The 19,318-nt window shown below is 40.0% G+C and overlaps 1 protein-coding gene and 1 pseudogene across 1 annotated transcript; both read left to right on the top strand.

The window, feature by feature from the left end:
- The first annotated feature begins 4,560 nt into the window (after positions 1–4,560).
- LOC113166401 lies at positions 4,561–8,624 on the top strand (annotated as a pseudogene).
- Positions 8,625–11,897: 3,273 nt separating this feature from the next.
- On the top strand, positions 11,898–15,797 carry LOC113166409 (extracellular calcium-sensing receptor-like). The gene is made up of 6 exons (XM_026366533.1): positions 11,898–12,085; positions 12,280–12,577; positions 12,743–13,537; positions 13,642–13,869; positions 13,985–14,108; positions 14,902–15,797. Exons 2-6 carry the CDS (start codon positions 12,314–12,316, stop codon positions 15,795–15,797), a joined length of 2,307 nt encoding a protein of 768 aa, XP_026222318.1. The 5' UTR covers positions 11,898–12,085; positions 12,280–12,313.
- Positions 15,798–19,318: the final 3,521 nt, after the last annotated feature.

A 19,318-nucleotide genomic window follows, 5' to 3' on the forward strand; every position in this document is an offset into this window, starting at 1 on the left:
AGGCAGAGGAGATGAGTGGGAGTGGATATTTGTTTTTTATTGTAATGTCATTGAGGCCTCTATAGTCAATGCAGGGACGGAGACCTCCGTCCTTCTTACCGACAAAGAAGAATCCTGCACCAGCTGGTGAAGAGGAGGGTCTAATGATTCCAGCGGCCAGAGACTCTGCGATATACTTTTCCATAGCCAGCCTCTCTGGGGAAGAAAGGGAGAAAAGACGACCTCTGGGTGGGATGGACCCTGGTAGAAGGTCTATGGAGCAGTCATATGGCCTGTGCGGTGGAAGAGCTGTAGCTCGGGGTTTACTGAAGACCTCCTTCAGGTCCAGATATTCAGAGGGCACGGAGTCCAAACAGGGATATGAATCAGAGGAGGAATCAACACTGGAAACCGCATTGGAGGCTGATGACAGACAGGATGATGCACAATGGGGGTGCCACCCCAAGATGGCGCCAGTGGCCCAGTCAATGTGGGGACGATGTTGACAAAGCCAGGGGTGACCCAAGATTACAGGATTCTGAGGACACTTAGTAACAAGGAAAGTGATGTTGGTTTTATGGTTACCTGAAACTGTGGTAGACACAGGCTGGGTCCGGTGTGTGATCGCAGGAAGAGGTCGGCCATCAATGGCCTCGGCTCGTAGCGGTTCCGGCAGGCGCACTAGCTCCACCCCCAGCTGTTTAGCGATATCCTCATCCAAAAAGTCGGCGTCGGCCCCTGAATCAATAAACACTGGGAGACGGAGAGACTGGAAACCACCACAGATTAAGGCATGCATGGTCGGACGTGAGGGAGAAGACAGTCTGTGGGTTCGGCTCACCAGGACCCTCACTGCCCCTGATGAGCCCGGTCTTTTGCTGGGCACCTGTTCAGGTAATGTCCCGCAGAACCGCAGTATAGACACAGGTTACCTTTAATGCGCCGTTGCCGCTCCTCGGGAGACAGACGGGAGCGGCCCAACTGCATAGGCTCTGGGGCATCACCCGCCGGGACCGAGTGTGCGTCTGAATCGGGTGCAGGTTTGTGGAGACGGGGTGGAGGTGCAGAGGAGAGAGGAGCCGGGAGAGGACGACGCCGAACTGCGTTTTCCTGCCGTCGCTCTTCCATCCGTTCCCGTAGTCGGAGATCCACACGGGTAGCGAGGTCCACCAGATCGTCTAACGAATCCGGTAAGTCTCTAGTAGCCAATTCATCCTTGATCGTCGGAGACAAACCCTGGTAAAACACATCAAACAGTGCGTCCTCATTCCACTTACTTCTTGCTGCCACCGTGCGGAAATCCACGGCGTAATCGTTCACGGACCGAGCCCCTTGAGCTATACGTAGCAGCCGGCGTGAGGCGTCTTTGGAAGGCGCTGTACAGTTAAAAACTTTCCTCATGGCCTCCGTGAATGCTTGGACAGAGGAGCAAATGGTGGAACGCCGGTCCCATTCCGCCGTTCCCCACTGCCGAGCCGGTCCTGACAGCAGCGAGATGATGTAGGCGATCCGTGCGTCCTCCGATGGAAATGAGGACGGCTGCAGAGCGAAGATCAGAGTGCATTGGGTGATGAATGGTGCACATACCTCGGGGTCACCGGAAAACCGTTCGGGCGGAGGAAGATGTGGCTCCCGGGCGGCAGCCGCCACTGGCGAGGTATCCGATCTCTGCTGGAGTGTAAGGTGCTGGAGCTGCAGAGTAAGGTCCTCCAGCTGTTGCTCATGACATCTGATTGCTTTCGCCTGTGCTTCCAACTCACCAGCCACATTGCCCAGGTTTGCTGGGTCCATGTTGGTCAGTTCGTTCTATCACAAGTAGGTGCGTGGACCCAAAAGCACAAGCTGAGGCAGGCTGGAGAGCAAGTGTCTTTTATTCAGCAGGTGGTAGATATAAACAAAGAGATGAACGGAGTAAACTAAGGACGCTGCACTAACCGGCAGGAGTGTAAGAAAACAAAAATACAATAACTGAATAACTGCACTGGCAGGGGAAAAAGTCCAAAAACAGGATAGTAACTAAAAGCGGCTGCTCTAACGGGCAGGTAGACAGACATACATAGAGTCCGGAGTTAATGGTTCAGAAAATCGTTTTAGTTGAGCTGGTTTCAGGCAGACAGGTGTGGTCTTTCCAGAGAAGGTGACGAACTGACAGGGGAGCAGAGTTGTGGAGTGGGTTATATAGCAATGGGGCAGAGACAATGACACAGGTGAACCAGATGAGTGTTTAATAAGGTGCCTGGAGGTAGAGAAGCAGGAACATGCAGGGTATCTGAAATGAGAAAGGGGACCATAAATGAGTACAGACAGGAATGGCAGAGAACAGAATATGCAGAAATGGTGACAGAGTGGGTTTATTTACATTTTGGGTAAAACCAATGGAATCTAATAGTGAATTAAATGCAGTGTTGAGGCAGTTATCATCAACATCTACATGGATATTAAAGTCACCCACTATAATGACTTTATCTGCCCTAAGAACTAAATCAGATAGAAACTCTGAGAATTCAGTTAAAAACTCAGAGTAAGGGACAGGAGGACGGTACACAATAACAAACAGGACTGGTTTTTGATTTTTCCAGATAGGATCAGAGAGGCTAAGAGTGAGGCTCTCAAATGAATTAAAACTATGTTTAGGTCTGGGGTTGATTAACAAACTTGAGTGGAAGATTGCTGCTACTCCTCCACCCCGACCTGTGCTTCTAGGAACATGATAATTAACATGACTTGAGGGGGTCGACTCATTCAGAGAGACATATTCATCCTGCTGCAGCCAGGTTTCAGTAAGACAGAATAAGTCTATTTGATGGTCAGTTATGAAATCATTTACTAACAGGGATTTAGACGAGAGAGATCTGATATTTAAAAGTCCACATTTGATTGTTGTCTTGTTATTTTGTTCTAAGAGAGGAGTCGTCTTTATTTTTATTAGGTTTTTATGAATTACTCCTCTTGTGTTAGTTTTAGATATAAATAATTTAGGTACTCGGGGAGCAGACACTGTCTCTATGGGGTTATGGTAGTTTTTGGGGGGTGACGGCTGTAAGGAAGCTGCAGAGAGGTGTGTAAGACTACGTCTCTGCGTCCTGGGCTCCACTCTGACATGTCAGGGTTTAGGTCGTCTAATAAACTCTGCCATATTCCTAGAGAGTTGAGACGCACCATCTAAAGTGGGATGGATGCCGTCTCTTCTAATCAGCCCAGGTTTTCTCCAAAACGTTTTCCAATTGTCTATGTAGCCCACGTTGTTAGCGGGACACCACTTAGACAGCCAGCGGTTGAATGACGTCATGCGGCTAAACATGTCGTCACTGGTCAGATTGGGAAGGGGTCCAGAGAAAACTACGGAGTCCGACATCGTCTTAGCAAAGTTACACACCGATTCAACGTTAATTTTAGTGACTTCCGATTGGCGTAATCGGGCGTCATTAACTCCTGTGTGAATTATTATCTTACTATATTTACGTTTATCCTTACACAGGAGTTTTAAATAGGATTCGACGTCGCCCGCTCTGGCCCCAGGAATACACTTGACTATGGCCGCTGGAGTCTCTAACTTCACGTTTCTGACTATGGAGCTGCCAATAACCAGAGTGGGTTTCTCAGCAGGTGTGTTGCTGAGTGGGGAAAACCGGTTAGAAACGTGAACCTGGTCGTGGTGAACCTTGGGCGAGTGTCTAGGGTTATGCTTCCTACGAACCGTCACCCAGCCGGCCTGACTTCCCGGCTGCTCGGGAACTGCCAGGGGACAGCTAACAGGAGCTACGCTAGCTGGCTCCACACCGGCTACCGGGACCTGGCCAGCTGGCTTGTTTTCCACGGTGCGGAGCCGAGTCTCCAAATCAGTCAGCCTCGCCTCCAAAGCTGCAAATAAACTACATTTCAGTACACATATATTGTATAAATGCAGTGTAAACTGCTGTTAAATACTTAGTATCACACAGACAACAGATGGTATATATAGATATATAGGATATACAGTAGAAGCAAAAGTGACTTTGTTTTTTAGGAAGGTGGTGGAGACTAAAGTAGAGGTAAAAAGAGAGAGAGATGACATTGGGCTTATTTTAATTAGGTAGACACAACCATCATTTTAGATGAAAGTGGTAATGTTTAACGCTTTAGAGCTCATATTTCTATGGAACCAGTTATTTTACTGTGGTCAGACAATAATGTATATTTTATCTTGTTTCAATTTAAAAAATGAGAAAGTATTAATTTTAATAAATATCTCAAAATGAAATGTGATAGGTTTTCAAAGACACTATTCAAAGAATGTTTGAATAGTGTTATGTCATAACATACAGTTAAAAGAAAAACAGGCATAACCTGAAATGTTTTCTACTGGGCACCTCCCTCCACTCATCTCATAGTGCGCAGAGATGAATTTCTGTTATTTATTACTTTGTTGCTTTTTTTTTGTTTTTGTTTGTTTTCCAGCTGCTTCTAATGTATAAATAGCGACGCAAGACTTATATTTACATTGTGGTACATGTCATGCCACTCAGCAGTTGATCTCTCTCAAACATTATGACATCCTCCCAGAAATGGCCAGAGCAGGGCTGGGCACTTTTACAGCTGTTGTTGGTGGCATCATTCTCTCAAGCAGAGGAGCCGGTATGTTGGAGGAGAGGAGATCCAGAGAACCCACAGCTATCCAAGGATGGTGACATTATACTGGGGGGAATCTTCTCTTTCCACAGCAACTGGAAAGACAAAGAGGATACCTACACAAACAAACCACTGCCTCTAGAATGCATTGGGTAAAAACTGAATGTAGAAATCTTAAAATATTTAATTTATATAAAAGTAAATTGATACAAATAAAAAAAGTACAAAGGGCTTACCATACTAAATATTAATATTAAAACAAACACTGTTATATACAGTATGGTATTTCAATGTCACAAAATATACTGTATTGTTTACTACTGTATTGCCTTTATTTCAAGTACTTAGATTCCAACTATTTACAACTGTCTGCAACAAGTTTTAATTTCAGAGAATTCCAGATTGCCCAGGTTATGCGTTTTGCCATTGAGGAGATTAATAACAGCACAGACCTACTACCTGGCATCTCTCTTGGATATAAAATGTATGATACGTGTGGCTCTATTGCCAGAAGTGTAAAAGTTGCACTGGCCTTGGCTAATGGTAATGAAACTGTGTCCGTACCCTCTGTGGCTCCATGTATAGGACCTGCACAAGTGCAGGCAATTATGGGGGAAACCTCTTCCTCTCCTTGCATGGCTATTGCCACTGTTATCGGACCCTTTCATATTCCACTGGTGGGTAAGATTAAAAAATGTAAAATTATAATTTTCTTAAATTGTTGTTATGGCTGAAGTTCTTACTCTGTTGTGAACAGAGTAAGAACTCTGTTCACGACTGTTTATATATGTTTCTAAATGTTGTTAATGTTGGCTTATATTTTAAATTTTTATTTTGAGAGGTCATCTCTTATCTTTTAGATCAGCCACTTTGCCACCTGTGCTTGTCTCAGTGACAAAACCAAGTACCCATCCTTTCTCAGAACAATACCCAGTGACTATTATCAGAGCAGAGCTCTGGCTCAGTTAGTCAAGCACTTTGGTTGGACTTGGGTTGGAGCTATTAGAACTAATGATGATTATGGCAATAATGGTATGGCTATATTCACAGAAACTGCACAGCAACTGGGAATCTGTCTTGAGTATTCTGTATCTTTCTTTAGAACAGATCCACCAAACAAAATACAGAACATAATTGAAATTATCAAGCTTTCCACTTCGAAGGTGATTGTTGCTTTTCCTCTCTTATTTGGACATGGATGTGCTAATGGATAAGTTGTCTCATCATAATCTGACTGGTTACCAATGGGTAGGCAGTGAGAGCTGGATCTTTGATTCTCAAACTGCAGAAATGGATAAGCATCACATTCTGGATGGTGCCATAGGTTTGTCCATCCCCAAAGCACATGTCAGTGGTGTTAGAGAATTCATATTAGATGTGAAGCCACTCAATTTCTCAGGTAATGGCATGTTTACAGAGTTTTGGGAGGCATTATTTAACTGTAAGTTCAAACAGTTAAAGTCATCAACAGACAATCAGACAGAATGTACTGGAAATGAAGATCTGAGTGGTTTGCAACACAGCTTCACTGATATGTCACTTATGCCGATATTTAATAATATCTATAAAGGAGTGTATGCTGTGGCTCATGCACTTCATAGTATTCTTGGCTGTAATGAAACATGTAACAGGAAAGTGCAGCTAGATCCATTTACGGTGTGTTAATACACAAATTCTACTTTTTGTTGCAATGCAATAATTACATTTTGTTTTATTGTTGCAATATGTTTATGTTGTTTATGATACTCAATTCATTTTAGATTTTACAGCGCATAAGAAAGATCCATTTCAGGACAAAAGAAGGAGATGAAGTTTACTTTAATGAGAATGGAGACCCACCAGCAAAATATGACATTATAAACTGGCAGCCAACAGAAAATGGTGTTGTGGACTTTGTCACAGTTGGTCTTTATGATGCATCTTTACCTGCAGACAAACAGCTGAGCCTAAAAAATAAGTCTTTAGTTTGGGCACAGAACTCAAAACAGGTAAGCGATCAGTCTTTATCATGCAACTATTAATGTCAATATAATCATCATATAAAACAAAATCAGTGAGAGCTTTGCAAAGACAACAGCTCTTCCATTTGAGTGCTGATGTATTTTTTTATACACATTGTCTGTGCAGGTTCCTGTGTCAGTTTGCAGTGAGAAATGTCCACCAGGAACTCGCAAGGTTCTCCAGAAAGGAAAGCCTGTGTGCTGCTATGACTGTATAAGATGTGCAGAGGGAGAAATAAGCAACATTTCAGGTCTAGTAACACTTTTGTTGGGGAATTTTTGCACTGTTGTGAACTAAAAGACAAATTTGTCATTCTCACATGCCGAGAATGCTTAAAGTGCTCATATTTTGTGCCTCTTGTGGATTAAAAAACAGGTTCGTAAAGTCCACCAAAAGTGCCCTTATACTGTCATGTCATAAGGTTCGTAGAATATAGTGACTAGCAATTTCCAATATATCCAAAAGATGAGCTCTGCTTTGCACTCTGCTGCCACATTTTGCCGTTTGAGGAGTGTGTCTGCTACAGCCACAAAAGACAATGTTGCACTGCGAGTGTTGGTCATGGCTGGTGTTTGGACCGAGCTTGAGCAGGGACTGGGTCCCTGAGACTTGACAATAGCTCATTTCCAGCAGGAACTTTGAATGGACCATTCAGGGACTGGCTTCTACAAATCCTGAAAATGTAATAAAAGGATATTCTTTACATGCTCGCTGTTTGTCTACAGCTATAATTGAGTCATATAAAGGTGGCAAAATGATCAAAAAGATTTTGCGAAATTTGGGCACTTTAAGAAATTTAATATTATTGTTCTCTAATTTCCAAAGCAAAATTACGTAAAAATTTATTTGTATTGTTTTAAACTCCAGGTGTATCAAAATATATATAATATAATATTATTATTATAATTATATCATAGGTTTGCTGTACAATTATCCATGTCACATCTGGTAATAATGTACTGTCTCTTATATACATAGCGTTGTTGCAAAAACACTGTCAATATGATCCCAAAATACTTAGCACAATAGCACAATTAATATTTACTTTATTCTTACTTGTGAATGTGAAAAGAAACTATTGAAACTAAAACAGTAATTAAGTTAAACAACTATTTTATTACTGTTCATCAGATTCTTTTACCTGTGTGCGATGTCAGCCTGAATTCTGGTCCAATGAGAGAAGAGATGCCTGTGTAAAGAAGGAAGCAGAGTTTCTATCACATGAGGAAATTATGGGAGCACTGCTCACTGCAGCATCTTTATTTGGAACATGCATGACTGCTGTTGTAGCATTCATCTTCTTCAGATACAGGAAAACTCCTATTGTCAGGGCCAACAACTCTGAACTGAGCTTCCTGCTGCTCTTCTCCTTGATTCTGTGTTTCCTGTGTTCTCTGACCTTTATCGGTCGACCCTCTGAGTGGTCCTGCATGCTGCGACACACAGCATTCGGCATCACCTTTGTTCTCTGTATCTCTTGTGTTCTGGGGAAAACTATGGTGGTGTTAATGGCCTTCAGGGCTTCACTTCCAGGCAGCAATGTGATGAAATGGTTTGGACCAACACAGCAGAGACTCAGTGTTCTAGCTTTCACTCTCATCCAGGTTGTAATATGTATCCTCTGGTTAACAATTTCTCCTCCTTTTCCATTTAGGAATTTTAAGGAAATCAAAGACAAAATCATCTTAGAATGTGCTCTGGGTTCAACTGTAGGATTTTGGGCTGTACTTGGGTACATAGGCCTTCTGGCCTCTTTCTGTTTCATTCTTGCTTTTCTGGCTCGGAAACTACCTGATTCTTTTAATGAGGCCAAATTTATCACCTTCAGCATGTTGATCTTCTGTGCAGTGTGGATCACTTTTATTCCAGCTTATGTCAGCTCTCCTGGGAAGTTCAGTGTTGCTGTAGAGATATTTGCTATTTTAGCCTCTAGTTTTGGACTGTTAATTTGTATTTTTATTCCAAAATGTTATATTATCTTACTGCGACCAGAGAAGAATACAAAAAAGAATATGATGGGGAGAGGGACACAATAAATATGTGTTAAACATACACAACAGCATTTATGTAATCAGAGAATAAAATGTAGACTTTTGGAAACAAAAGCCTTTTTGTGTTAGTGTGTTGTGTTAGTGTTTCCTGGTAAAAAAACAACATTGTATTGTATTACCTGAGAGCATTCAGAATTCCGAAAGGTTGTTAAATGGAACAAAATGTTCCATTTGCTGTTAAAATGAACACATCATGTGGCCATGTTCTGCGGTGCTGTGCAGAGCAGCTGTGGACAGTGTCATAGTTCCCAGCTATGGAAATACTTCACAGTTGTCCCCATCCCCAGCTAGGTAATAGTGGAGATGAAAACTCCCCTTAATGGAAGAAATCTGGCTCAGGGTGGGTGGCCATTTGCTTCCACTGGTTTGGGTAAATGTAAAGAGGAGCGAGAAAAGAACAGGCAACAAAAAACAACAACAAGCAGCAAAAACACTGGGTAGGTTTTTAGGGCCAGTAACTTCACAGGTCCAAGTCTGAGGATGCCTACAGAAAATTACAGAGATAGGGAGACAGAGAGGAGGAAACACAACTAGGGGAGAAAGAGGACACAAACTTAAAAATATATGATGGTGGCATTAAAAGGGGAGAGAGGAGAAGAACTCAGTGTGTCAGTAGACTAACCTATAGCAGCATAACTAAGAGATGGTTCATTTCCACTATAAGATATATGCAACTATAAACTTTATAAAAAAGTTAAGTCCTAATCCTAGTCTTAAATGTAGAGAGGGTGTCTGCCTCCTTAACCTGAACTGGGAGCTGCTCCCACAGGAAAGGAGCTTGATATCTGCCTACCATTTTACATTTGGAAACTCTAGAAACCACAAGTAGACATGCACTCTGAGAACATTCTTCTGGTAAAGTATACTACTATGAGGTCTTTTTGAAGATCTAGTCCAAGCACAGAACCATGTGGAACTGTAAATTTTGTGCATGCACACTCATCGTCAACATAAACAAACTGGAATCTATCTGATAAGATTTAAACCAGCCTAGTGTTGTTTCTTTAATCCCAATCACATGTTCCAGTCTGTCTAATAAAATGTTGTGATCTATAGTGTCGAATGCAGCACTAAGAGACAACAAGACAAGTATAGAGAGTAGTCTGCTCAGAACTCTGGTTGCAGCATTTTGGATTAACTGGAGGCTTTTTAAGGAGTTACTGGGACATCCTATTAATAATGAATTACAATAGTCCAGTCTGGAAGTAACAAATCCATGGACTAGTTTGTCAGCATCACTTTGGGACAGGATGCTCCTAATTTTAACAATATTTCTCAGGTGAAAAAAGGCAGTTCTAGAGATTTCTTTGATGTATGAAGTGAAGGAGATATCCTGGTCAATGGTAACGCAGAGATTTCTTACAGTATTTTTTGAGGCCAATACTAAGTCATTAAGGGTGAGAATGTGATTAGACATAGTGTCTCTGAGATTTTTAGGCCCAAACAAAATAACCTCTGTCTTTCTGGATTTAGGAGAAGGAAAGTGGAGGACATCCAGGCCTTGATGTCTTTTAGGCATGCTTGTAGTTTGACTAATTGATTGGTTTCTTCTGGTTTCATAGATAAGTATAGCTGAGTATCATCTGCATAACAATGCAATTGAAATGTATAGAGTCCTAATAATGTTGCCTAAGTGGGACATATATAAAGTGAAAAGAATCAGCCCAAGCACAGAACCCTGTGGAACTCTGTAGCTAACATTGCTGTGCATGGAAGACTCATCATTAACATGTACAAACTGAAATCTATCTGATAGATTCGATTTAAACCACTCTAGTGCTGTTCCTTTGATCCCAATGACATGTTCCAGTCTGTGTAATAAAATGTTGTGATCTATAGTGTCGAATGCAGCACTAAGATCTAACAAGACGAGTATGGAGAGTAGTCCATTGTCTGATGCTAATAGAAGATCATTAGTGACCTTTATCAGTGCTGTTTCTGTCCTATGATGTACTCTAAATCCTGACTGGAAATCTTCATACAAGTTACTGCTGCGCAGGTGGTCATACAATTGCTTAGAAACTACCTTTTCAAGAATTTTAGAGATAAAGGGCAGATTTTGGCTATTGGTCTATAATTCGCTAAGACCCCTGAGTCCAGAGCAGGCTTTTTGAGTAGGGGCTTGACTACAGCAACCTTAAAAGCCTGTGGTATGTAGCCTATTTGTAAAGATAGATTGATCTGATCTAGTATGGACGTGCTGATCAAAGTTAAGACATCTTTGAGGAGTCTAGTCAGGATGGGGTCTGTTGACATGTTGATGCTTTAGAGGAATTAATTACTGAAATTATTTCAGAATGATCTACGGGGAGGAAGCAGTCTAGGTACGAGTGTGGTCTTAAAAAATGAATCTAGAGATGTTGTACAAATGCGACTATCCTTGCCGTATGCAGGGAGGATCTGATCAATTTTTTCTCTAATAGTTATGATTTTATTTGTAAAGAAATTCATGAAATCATTGCTGTTGAGAGTTGACGGAATACTAGGCTCAGCTTCTGGGTCTGGGTCCAGATCCGGACCACGGTCCACCTTGTTAGTGACCCATGTTCTAGGGGCTGCTTTGCGTTATTTGGAATTGGAAACCTGCATTGTGTGGTGAGAAGAGGTGCAGAAGGCGTCCTGGAATATGCCAGATCACCTGCATTTTACTGTTTTCACTTGCTACTCAAAGCTTCAATATTAAAAACTGATGTGTCTATATGTATTGTGAAAGATACGTAATTCTCACCCATTTCTGCTGTTTCCCTGACCTTTACTGAAAATCCATGAACTCACCACTCTCAGCTGCAACAGGCAATATTTCTCTGCATCTGCTCGATTTTTATTTAAACTAGAAGAAAGTGGCAATGTTTAACGCTTTAGAGATTATATTTCTATGGAACCAGTTATTTTACTGTGGTCAGACAATAATGTATATTTTATCTTGTTTAAATTTAATTTTAATAAATATCTCAGCACTGAAATTTGATAGGTGTTCAAACGTGTATAGCATGTTTGAATAGTGTTATGTGATAACATACAGTCAACTGGGCACCTCCCTCCACTCATCTCACAGTGTGCAGAGATGAATTTCTTTTATTTATTACTTTGTTGCATATTTTTTGTTTTTGTTTGTTTTCCCAGCTGCTTCTAATGTATAAATAGCGACGCAAGACTTATATTTACATTGTGGTACATGTCATGCCACTCAGCAGTTGATCTCTCTCAAACATTATGACATCCTCCCAGAAATGGCCAGAGCAGGGCTGGACACTTTTACACCTGTTGTTGGTAGCATCATTCTCTCAAGCAGAGGAGCCGGTATGTCGGAGGAGAGGAGATCCAGAAGATCCCCGGCTATCGAAGGACGGTGATATTATACTGGGGGGAATCTTCTCTTTCCACAGCAACTGGAAAGACAGAGAGAATACCTACACACACAAACCACTGCCTCTAGAATGCATAAGGTAAATATTCTATGTAGAAATCTTAAAATATTTAATGTATATAAAAGTAAATAGATACAAATAAAAAAAAGTACAAAACCCTGTTATATACAGTATGGTATTTCAGTGCCACCAAATATACTGTATTATTTACTACAATATTGTTTTTATTCTAAGTACTTCTACTCCAAATATTTACAACTGTCTGCAACAAGTTTTAATTTCAGAGAATTCCAGATTTCCCAGGTTATGCGTTTTGCCATTGAGGAGATTAATAACAGCACAGACCTACTACCTGGCATATCTCTGGGATATAAAATGTATGATACATGTGGCTCTATGGCCAGAAGTGTGAAAGTTGCACTGGCCTTGGCTAATGGTAATGAAACTGTGTCCGTACCCTCTGTGGCTCCATGCATAGGACCTGCACAAGTGCAGGCAATTATGGGGGAAACCTCTTCCTCTCCTTGCATTGCTATTGCCACTGTTATCGGACCCTTTCATATTCCACTGGTGGGTAAGATTATTACATGTAAAATTATAATATTTAAAAATTATTTTTATTTCTTAAACTCTTACTCTGTTGTGAGCAAATGGTTATGAATGTTTTTGAATGTTGTTAATGTTGGCTTATACTTTACATTTTTATTTTGAGAGGTCATTTCTCTTATGTTTTAGATCAGTCACTCTGCCAGCTGTGCTTGTCTCAGTGACAAAACCAAGTACCCATCCTTCCTCAGAACAATGCCTAGTGACTATTATCAGAGCAGAGCTCTGGCTCAGTTAGTCAAGCACTTTGGTTGGACTTGGGTTGGAGCTGTTATAACTAATGATGATTATGGCAATAATGGTATGGCTATATTCACAGAAACTGCACAGCAACTGGGAATCTGTCTGGAATATTCTGTATTTTTTTATAGAACAGATCCACCAAACAAAATACAGAACATAATTGACATTATCAAGCTTTCCACTTCGAAGGTGATTGTTGCTTTTCTCTCCTATTTTGACATGGATGTGCTAATGAATAAGTTGTCTCATCATAACCTGACTGGGTACCAGTGGGTAGGCACTGAGAGCTGGATCATTGATTCCCAAACTGCAGAAATGGATAAGCATCACATTCTGGATGGTGCCGTAGGTTTGGCCATCCCCAAAGCACATGTCAGTGGTGTTAGAGAGTTCATATTAGATGTGAAGTCACTCAATTTCTCAGGTAATGACATGTTTACAGAGTTTTGGGAGGCATTATTTAACTGTAAGTTCAAACAGTTAAAGTCATCAACAGACAATCAGACAGAATGTACTGGAAATGAAGATCTGAGTGGTTTGCAACACAGCTTCACTGATATGTCAATTATGCCGATATTTAACAATATCTATAAAGGAGTGTATGCTGTGGCTCATGCACTTCATAGTATTCTTGGCTGTAATAAAACATGTAACAGGAAAGTGCAGCTAGATCCATTCACGGTGTGTAAATACACAAATTCTACTTTTTGTTGAAATGCAATGATTACATTTTATTTTATTGTTGCAATATGTTTATGTTGTTTATGATACTCAATTCATTTTAGATTTTACAGCGCATAAGAAAGATCCATTTCTGGACAAAAGAAGGAGATGAAGTTTACTTTAATGAGAATGGAGACCCACCAGCAAAATATGACATTATAAACTGGCAGCCAACAGAAAATGGTGTTGTGGACTTTGTCACAGTTGGTCTTTATGATGCATCTTTACCTGCAGACAAACAGCTGAGCCTAAAAAATAAGTCTTTAGTTTGGGCACAGAACTCAAAACAGGTAAGCGATCAGTCTTCATCATATAAAACAAAATCAGTGAGAGCTTTGCAAAGACAACAGCTCTTCCATTTGAGTGCTGATATATTTTTCTTATACTCATGTTGTTCATACACAGGTTCCTGTGTCAGTTTGCAGTGAGAAATGTCCACCAGGAACTCGTAAAGTTCTCCAGAAAGGAAAGCCTGTGTGCTGCTATGACTGTATAAGATGTGCAGAGGGAGAAATAAGCAACATTACAGGTGTAGAAATACTCTTGTTGGGAATATTTTCACTGTTGTGAATTAGTAGACTTGATTGTCATTCTCACATGCTGAGAATGCTTAAAGTGCTCATATTTTGTGCCTCTTGTGGATTAAAAAACAGGTTCGTAAAGTCCCCAAAAGTGCCCTTATACTGTCATGTCATAAGGTTCGTAGAATATAGTGATTGGCAAGTTCCAATATATCCAAAAGATGAGCTCTGTCCGTGCTTTGTACTCTGCTGCCACATTTTGCCGTTTGAGGAGTGTGTCTGCTACAGCCAGAATAGACAATGTTGCACTGCGAGTGTTGGTCATGGCTGGTGTTTGGACCGAGCTTGAGCAGGGGACTGGGTCCCTGAGACTTGACAATAGCTAATTACTAGCAGGAACTTTGAATGGACCATTCAGGGACTGGCATCTACAAATCCTGAAAATGTAATAAAAGGATATTCTTTACATGCTCGCTGTTTGTCTACAGCTATAATTGAGTCATATAAAGGTAGCAAAATGATCAAAAAGATTTTGCGAAATTTGGGCACTTTAAGAAATGTAATATTTTTGTTCTCTAATTTCCAAAGCAAAATTAAGAAAAAATTTATTTGTATTGTTTTAAACTCCAGGTGTGTCAAAATATAACTCAAAACAATATTGTGAGATATATAACAAATTCAAGTACAACTAAATAAAACAGTAATGTCTATCTGTCTGTCTTATATACAGTTTATGCAAAAAGGCAGTACTGAAACTAAAATATTCAGTACGTTTAACTTCCACTTTATTATTACTTACAGATTCTATCACCTGTGTGCGATGTCAGCCTGAATTCTGGTCCAATCAGAGAAGAGATGACTGTGTAAAGAAGGAGACAGAGTTTCTATCATATGAAGAAATTATGGGAGCACTGCTCACTGCAGCATCTTTATTTGGAACATGCATGACTGCTGTTGTAGCATTCATCTTCTTCAGACACAGGAAAACTCCTATTGTCAAAGCCAACAACTCTGAACTGAGCTTCCTGCTGCTCTTCTCCTTGACTCTGTGTTTCCTGTGTTCTCTGACCTTTATCGGCCGACCCTCTGAGTGGTCCTGCATGCTGAGACACACAGCATTCGGCATCACCTTTGTCCTCTGTATCTCTTGTGTTCTGGGGAAAACTATGGTGGTGTTAATGGCCTTCAAGGCTTCACTTCCAGGCAGTAATGTGATGAAATGGTTTGGACCAACACAGCAGAGACTCAGTGTTCTGGCTTTCACTCTCATCCAGGTTGTAATATGTATCCTCTGGTTAACAGTTTCTCCTCCTTTTCCATTTAAGAACTTAAAAGAAATCAAAGACAAAATCATCTTAGAATGTGCTCTGGGTTCAACTGTAGGATTTTGGGCTGTACTTGGGTACATAGGCCTTCTGGCCTCTTTCTGTTTCATTCTTGCTTTTCTGGCACGGAAACTACCTGATAAATTTAATGAGGCCAAATTTATCACCTTCAGCATGTTGATCTTCTGTGCAGTGTGGATCACTTTTATTCCAGCTTATGTCAGCTCTCCTGGGAAGTTCAGTGTTGCTGTAGAGATATTTGCTATTCTGGCCTCCAGTTTTGGACTGTTAATTTGTATTTTTATTCCAAAATGTTACATTATCTTACTGAAACCAGAGAAGAATACAAAAAAGAATATGATGGGGAAATGATCATTACAAGAAATTCTGACATCTTAGAAAGTGTATCTACATAAGGCAATTCTACTTCCAGTTTTCTTTACAAAATATTTTGTTAAAATGAATGTAAAAGTAAAAACTGCATTTATTGTTTCTTACAGCTGTACTGCAGCACTTATTCATTTTTATACTTTCTATACTGTAATTCATTTGAGACATAGCATACAAAGACAAATCAATAGCATATAAGAAAATGTTATGTACAGTCATATCAAGTAATATATATATATATAATCAAGTACTACTAAGTAAAATTACTTAATATATAATTGCTGACTCATTTCACAACATCTAATATAGTTTTTAGCTAATATCAGAGAATAAATTTACCTTTTCACAGATAAAAGCATGCTTATCTTATCTTGTGTTAGTTTTCATCTGATTAATCAATTCCAGATATATAAACGCATAAAAATGTATTGTTATTGTTATCAGTTTATGAGTAAGTATGTATGAAAGGCCTTAATATGAATTTAATGTCACCCTACAATATATTAAGAGTCAAGAAGCTGTTCTAATTTCACAATTTACCTAATGCATTTTGGTAAGACCATTAAGATTTTGTTACAGCTTTGTTATGAGCACTGAAATTTCCATTATCATCAGTGATAACGTAAACAGAACAAATATGAGGGACTGAGATCTACAGATATATCATTCCGTATTGGTGTTTTTTAGCACAGCACTGTTGCGGTGCAATGATGTTATTATTGTATCTATTTCTTTTAACCCTGTACCAGGCTCAAAAAAATCCAACCTACAGTACAGTTTTCTATCCTGCTGCCAGGCATCACAAATTCACTTCCTCATTCCAACTCTACAGTAGCTAACTATACAGTGTATGGATGCATATACAGTACAGTAGTGTTTTCAGCTTGTGAATTGACATTTGGCTTGTTTGTTTTTGCATCAAACATAATAAAAATCACCTGATTGTAGTGGTTCTTAATACTAGGCAAATACAATTTCAGATGAACATCATACAATTCTTTTACCATACTGAAGCAACAAAGAAGAAAACATGGACATTACTAAGTGTCCCCTTATTGCTTTCATTAGAATTAACTAGTCAAACAAAACAAAGCTAACACAGCATCATAAGTCTCTGAAACTGTAAACACTGATTCTATGAATCATTAGCATTAGGTATGGATTGTAATTTCTGTGCGGTTATTGTAATGTTGTACAATAGCATGTTTACTCTTTGTAGAACTTTCTCCACAAGTGAATGATTCCAATTTTTTTATAGATAGATATACGTATATGTATAGATATACAAAATTGTATTATACATAGGTGCATACAATGTTCAATCCAGTGCACAGAATTTCCACCTGGCAGCATTTGTTTACAGTATTTAATCCAACATACCCTGTCTGTGATGCATCACTAAAACATGAAGAACATGATTGATTGATTGATGATTGTGCCCTCTTTGCCCACATCCATTTTGTGTTCCCACTTTCTGTAAGTAGACAGTAGGGACACACAGTGGTCCTCCCAAGAATCTAGACTGTCTAGCTTGTGGGCCCAATCCCTCCAATAGAATTCCTGAAAATGCTGCCTTATGGAATAATTGTCATAATAAGATCTGCTCTGGCTAAAAGACCATAGACTTCATTCAATTTTAATTCAATTCATTTTTTTTTTGTATAGAGCCAAATAACAACAGAAGTAATCTCACTTTACAGATTATAATTGTATAAGCAATGACATAGAAAACCCAACAATCCCATTTGAGCAAGCTTTAGGCAACAGTGGAGAGGAAGAAACCTCCAGGAGAACCAGGCTCATGGTGGGCGGCCATCTGCCTCGACTGGTTGGGGTGAGTGGAAAGAGGAGAGAGAAAAGAACAGCAGGCAATAAAAAACAAGAAGAAGGAGCATGAACATTGGGCAGGTCAACTGGATTCTGGTGATATACAGCTCCAGGCCGAGGATACCTTCAGAAAAGTACAGAGAGAGGGAGACAGAGAGGAGGAAACACAACTATGAGAGAGAGAAGACACAAAGTTAATGACATGCAATGGTGGCATTTGCATTGATATAGGAGAGAGGAGAGGAGCTCAGTAGACTAATCTATAGCAATATACTGTAACTAAGAGATGGTTCAGAGTCACCTGATCCATCTCTAACTATAAGCTTTATAAAAAAGGAAAGTTTAAAGTCTAGTCTTAAATGTGGAGAGGGTGTCTGCCTCCAGAACCTGAACTGGGAGCTGGTTCCACAGTAGAGGAGCTTGATAGCTAAAGGCTCTGCCTCCCATTCTACATTTGGAAACTCTAGGAACCACAAGTAAACGTGCAGCCTGAGAACGGAGAGTTCTGCTTGGAAAATATGGTAGTGCTTTATATGTGAGGAGAAGAATTTTAAATTTGTTCCTCGATTTTACAGGTAACCAATGGAGAGAAGCTAACGTAGGAGAAATATGATCTCTCTTGCTAATTCCAGTCAGAACTCTGGCTGCAGCATTTTGGATTAACTGGAGGCTTTTTAATTAGTTACTGGGACATCCTATTAATAATGAATTACAATAGTCCAGTCTGGAAGTAACAAAGGCATGGAATAGTTTTTCAGCATCACTTTGGGACAGGATGCTCCTAATTCTAACAATGTTTCACAGGTGGAAAAAGGCAGTTCTAGAGATTTCTGTAATGTATGAAGTAAAGGATCCTGGTCAAAGATAACTTTTCTTACAGTGTTACTTGAGGACAATACGAAGTCATCTAGGGTAAGAATATGACTAGACATAGTGTCTCTGAGATTTTTAGGCCCAAACAGTATAACCTCTGTCTTGTCTGAATTTAGGAAGGAAGGAAATTGGAGGACAACCAGGCCTTTATGTCTTTTAGGCATGCTTGAAGTTTGATTAATTGATTAGTTTCTTCTGGTTTTATAGATAAATATAGCTGGGTATCATCTGCATAGCAATGGAAATTGTGCTTCCTAATAATATTGCCTTGGTCCAAGAATCGGTCCAAGCATAGAACCCTTTGGAACTCCGTAGCTAAGTTTGGTGTGCATTGAAGACTCATCATTAACATGCACAAACTGGAATCTATCTGATAGATACAAATTAAACCAGCCTAGTGTTGTTTCTTTAATCCCAATCACATGTTCCAGACTGTGTCTCTGCGATCTGGGTTCCACTCTGAGATGTCAGGGTTTAGGTCGTCTGATAAACTAATATTTCTAGAGAGTAGAGATGCACCATCTAAAGTGGGACAGATGACGTCTCTTCTAATCAGCCCAGGTTTTTCCCGAAACCTTTGGCAACTATTTATGTAGCCCATGTTATTTGTGGTTGACCACTTAAACAACAAGGGGTTAAATGATGACAATGCGTCTGCAATCACTGGTCAGACTGGGAAGAAGAAAAGTAGTCCAGTGTCATTTTATTGCAAATGTACACACCGTTTCCACATTAATTTTGGTGACTTCCGAGGTGTGTAATCGCGCGTCATTAATACTTGTGTGAATTATCATCTTACGTAT

The sequence above is a fragment of the Anabas testudineus genome, chromosome 13 (assembly GCF_900324465.2).
Source record: "Anabas testudineus chromosome 13, fAnaTes1.2, whole genome shotgun sequence".
Lineage (NCBI taxonomy): Eukaryota > Metazoa > Chordata > Actinopteri > Anabantiformes > Anabantidae > Anabas > Anabas testudineus.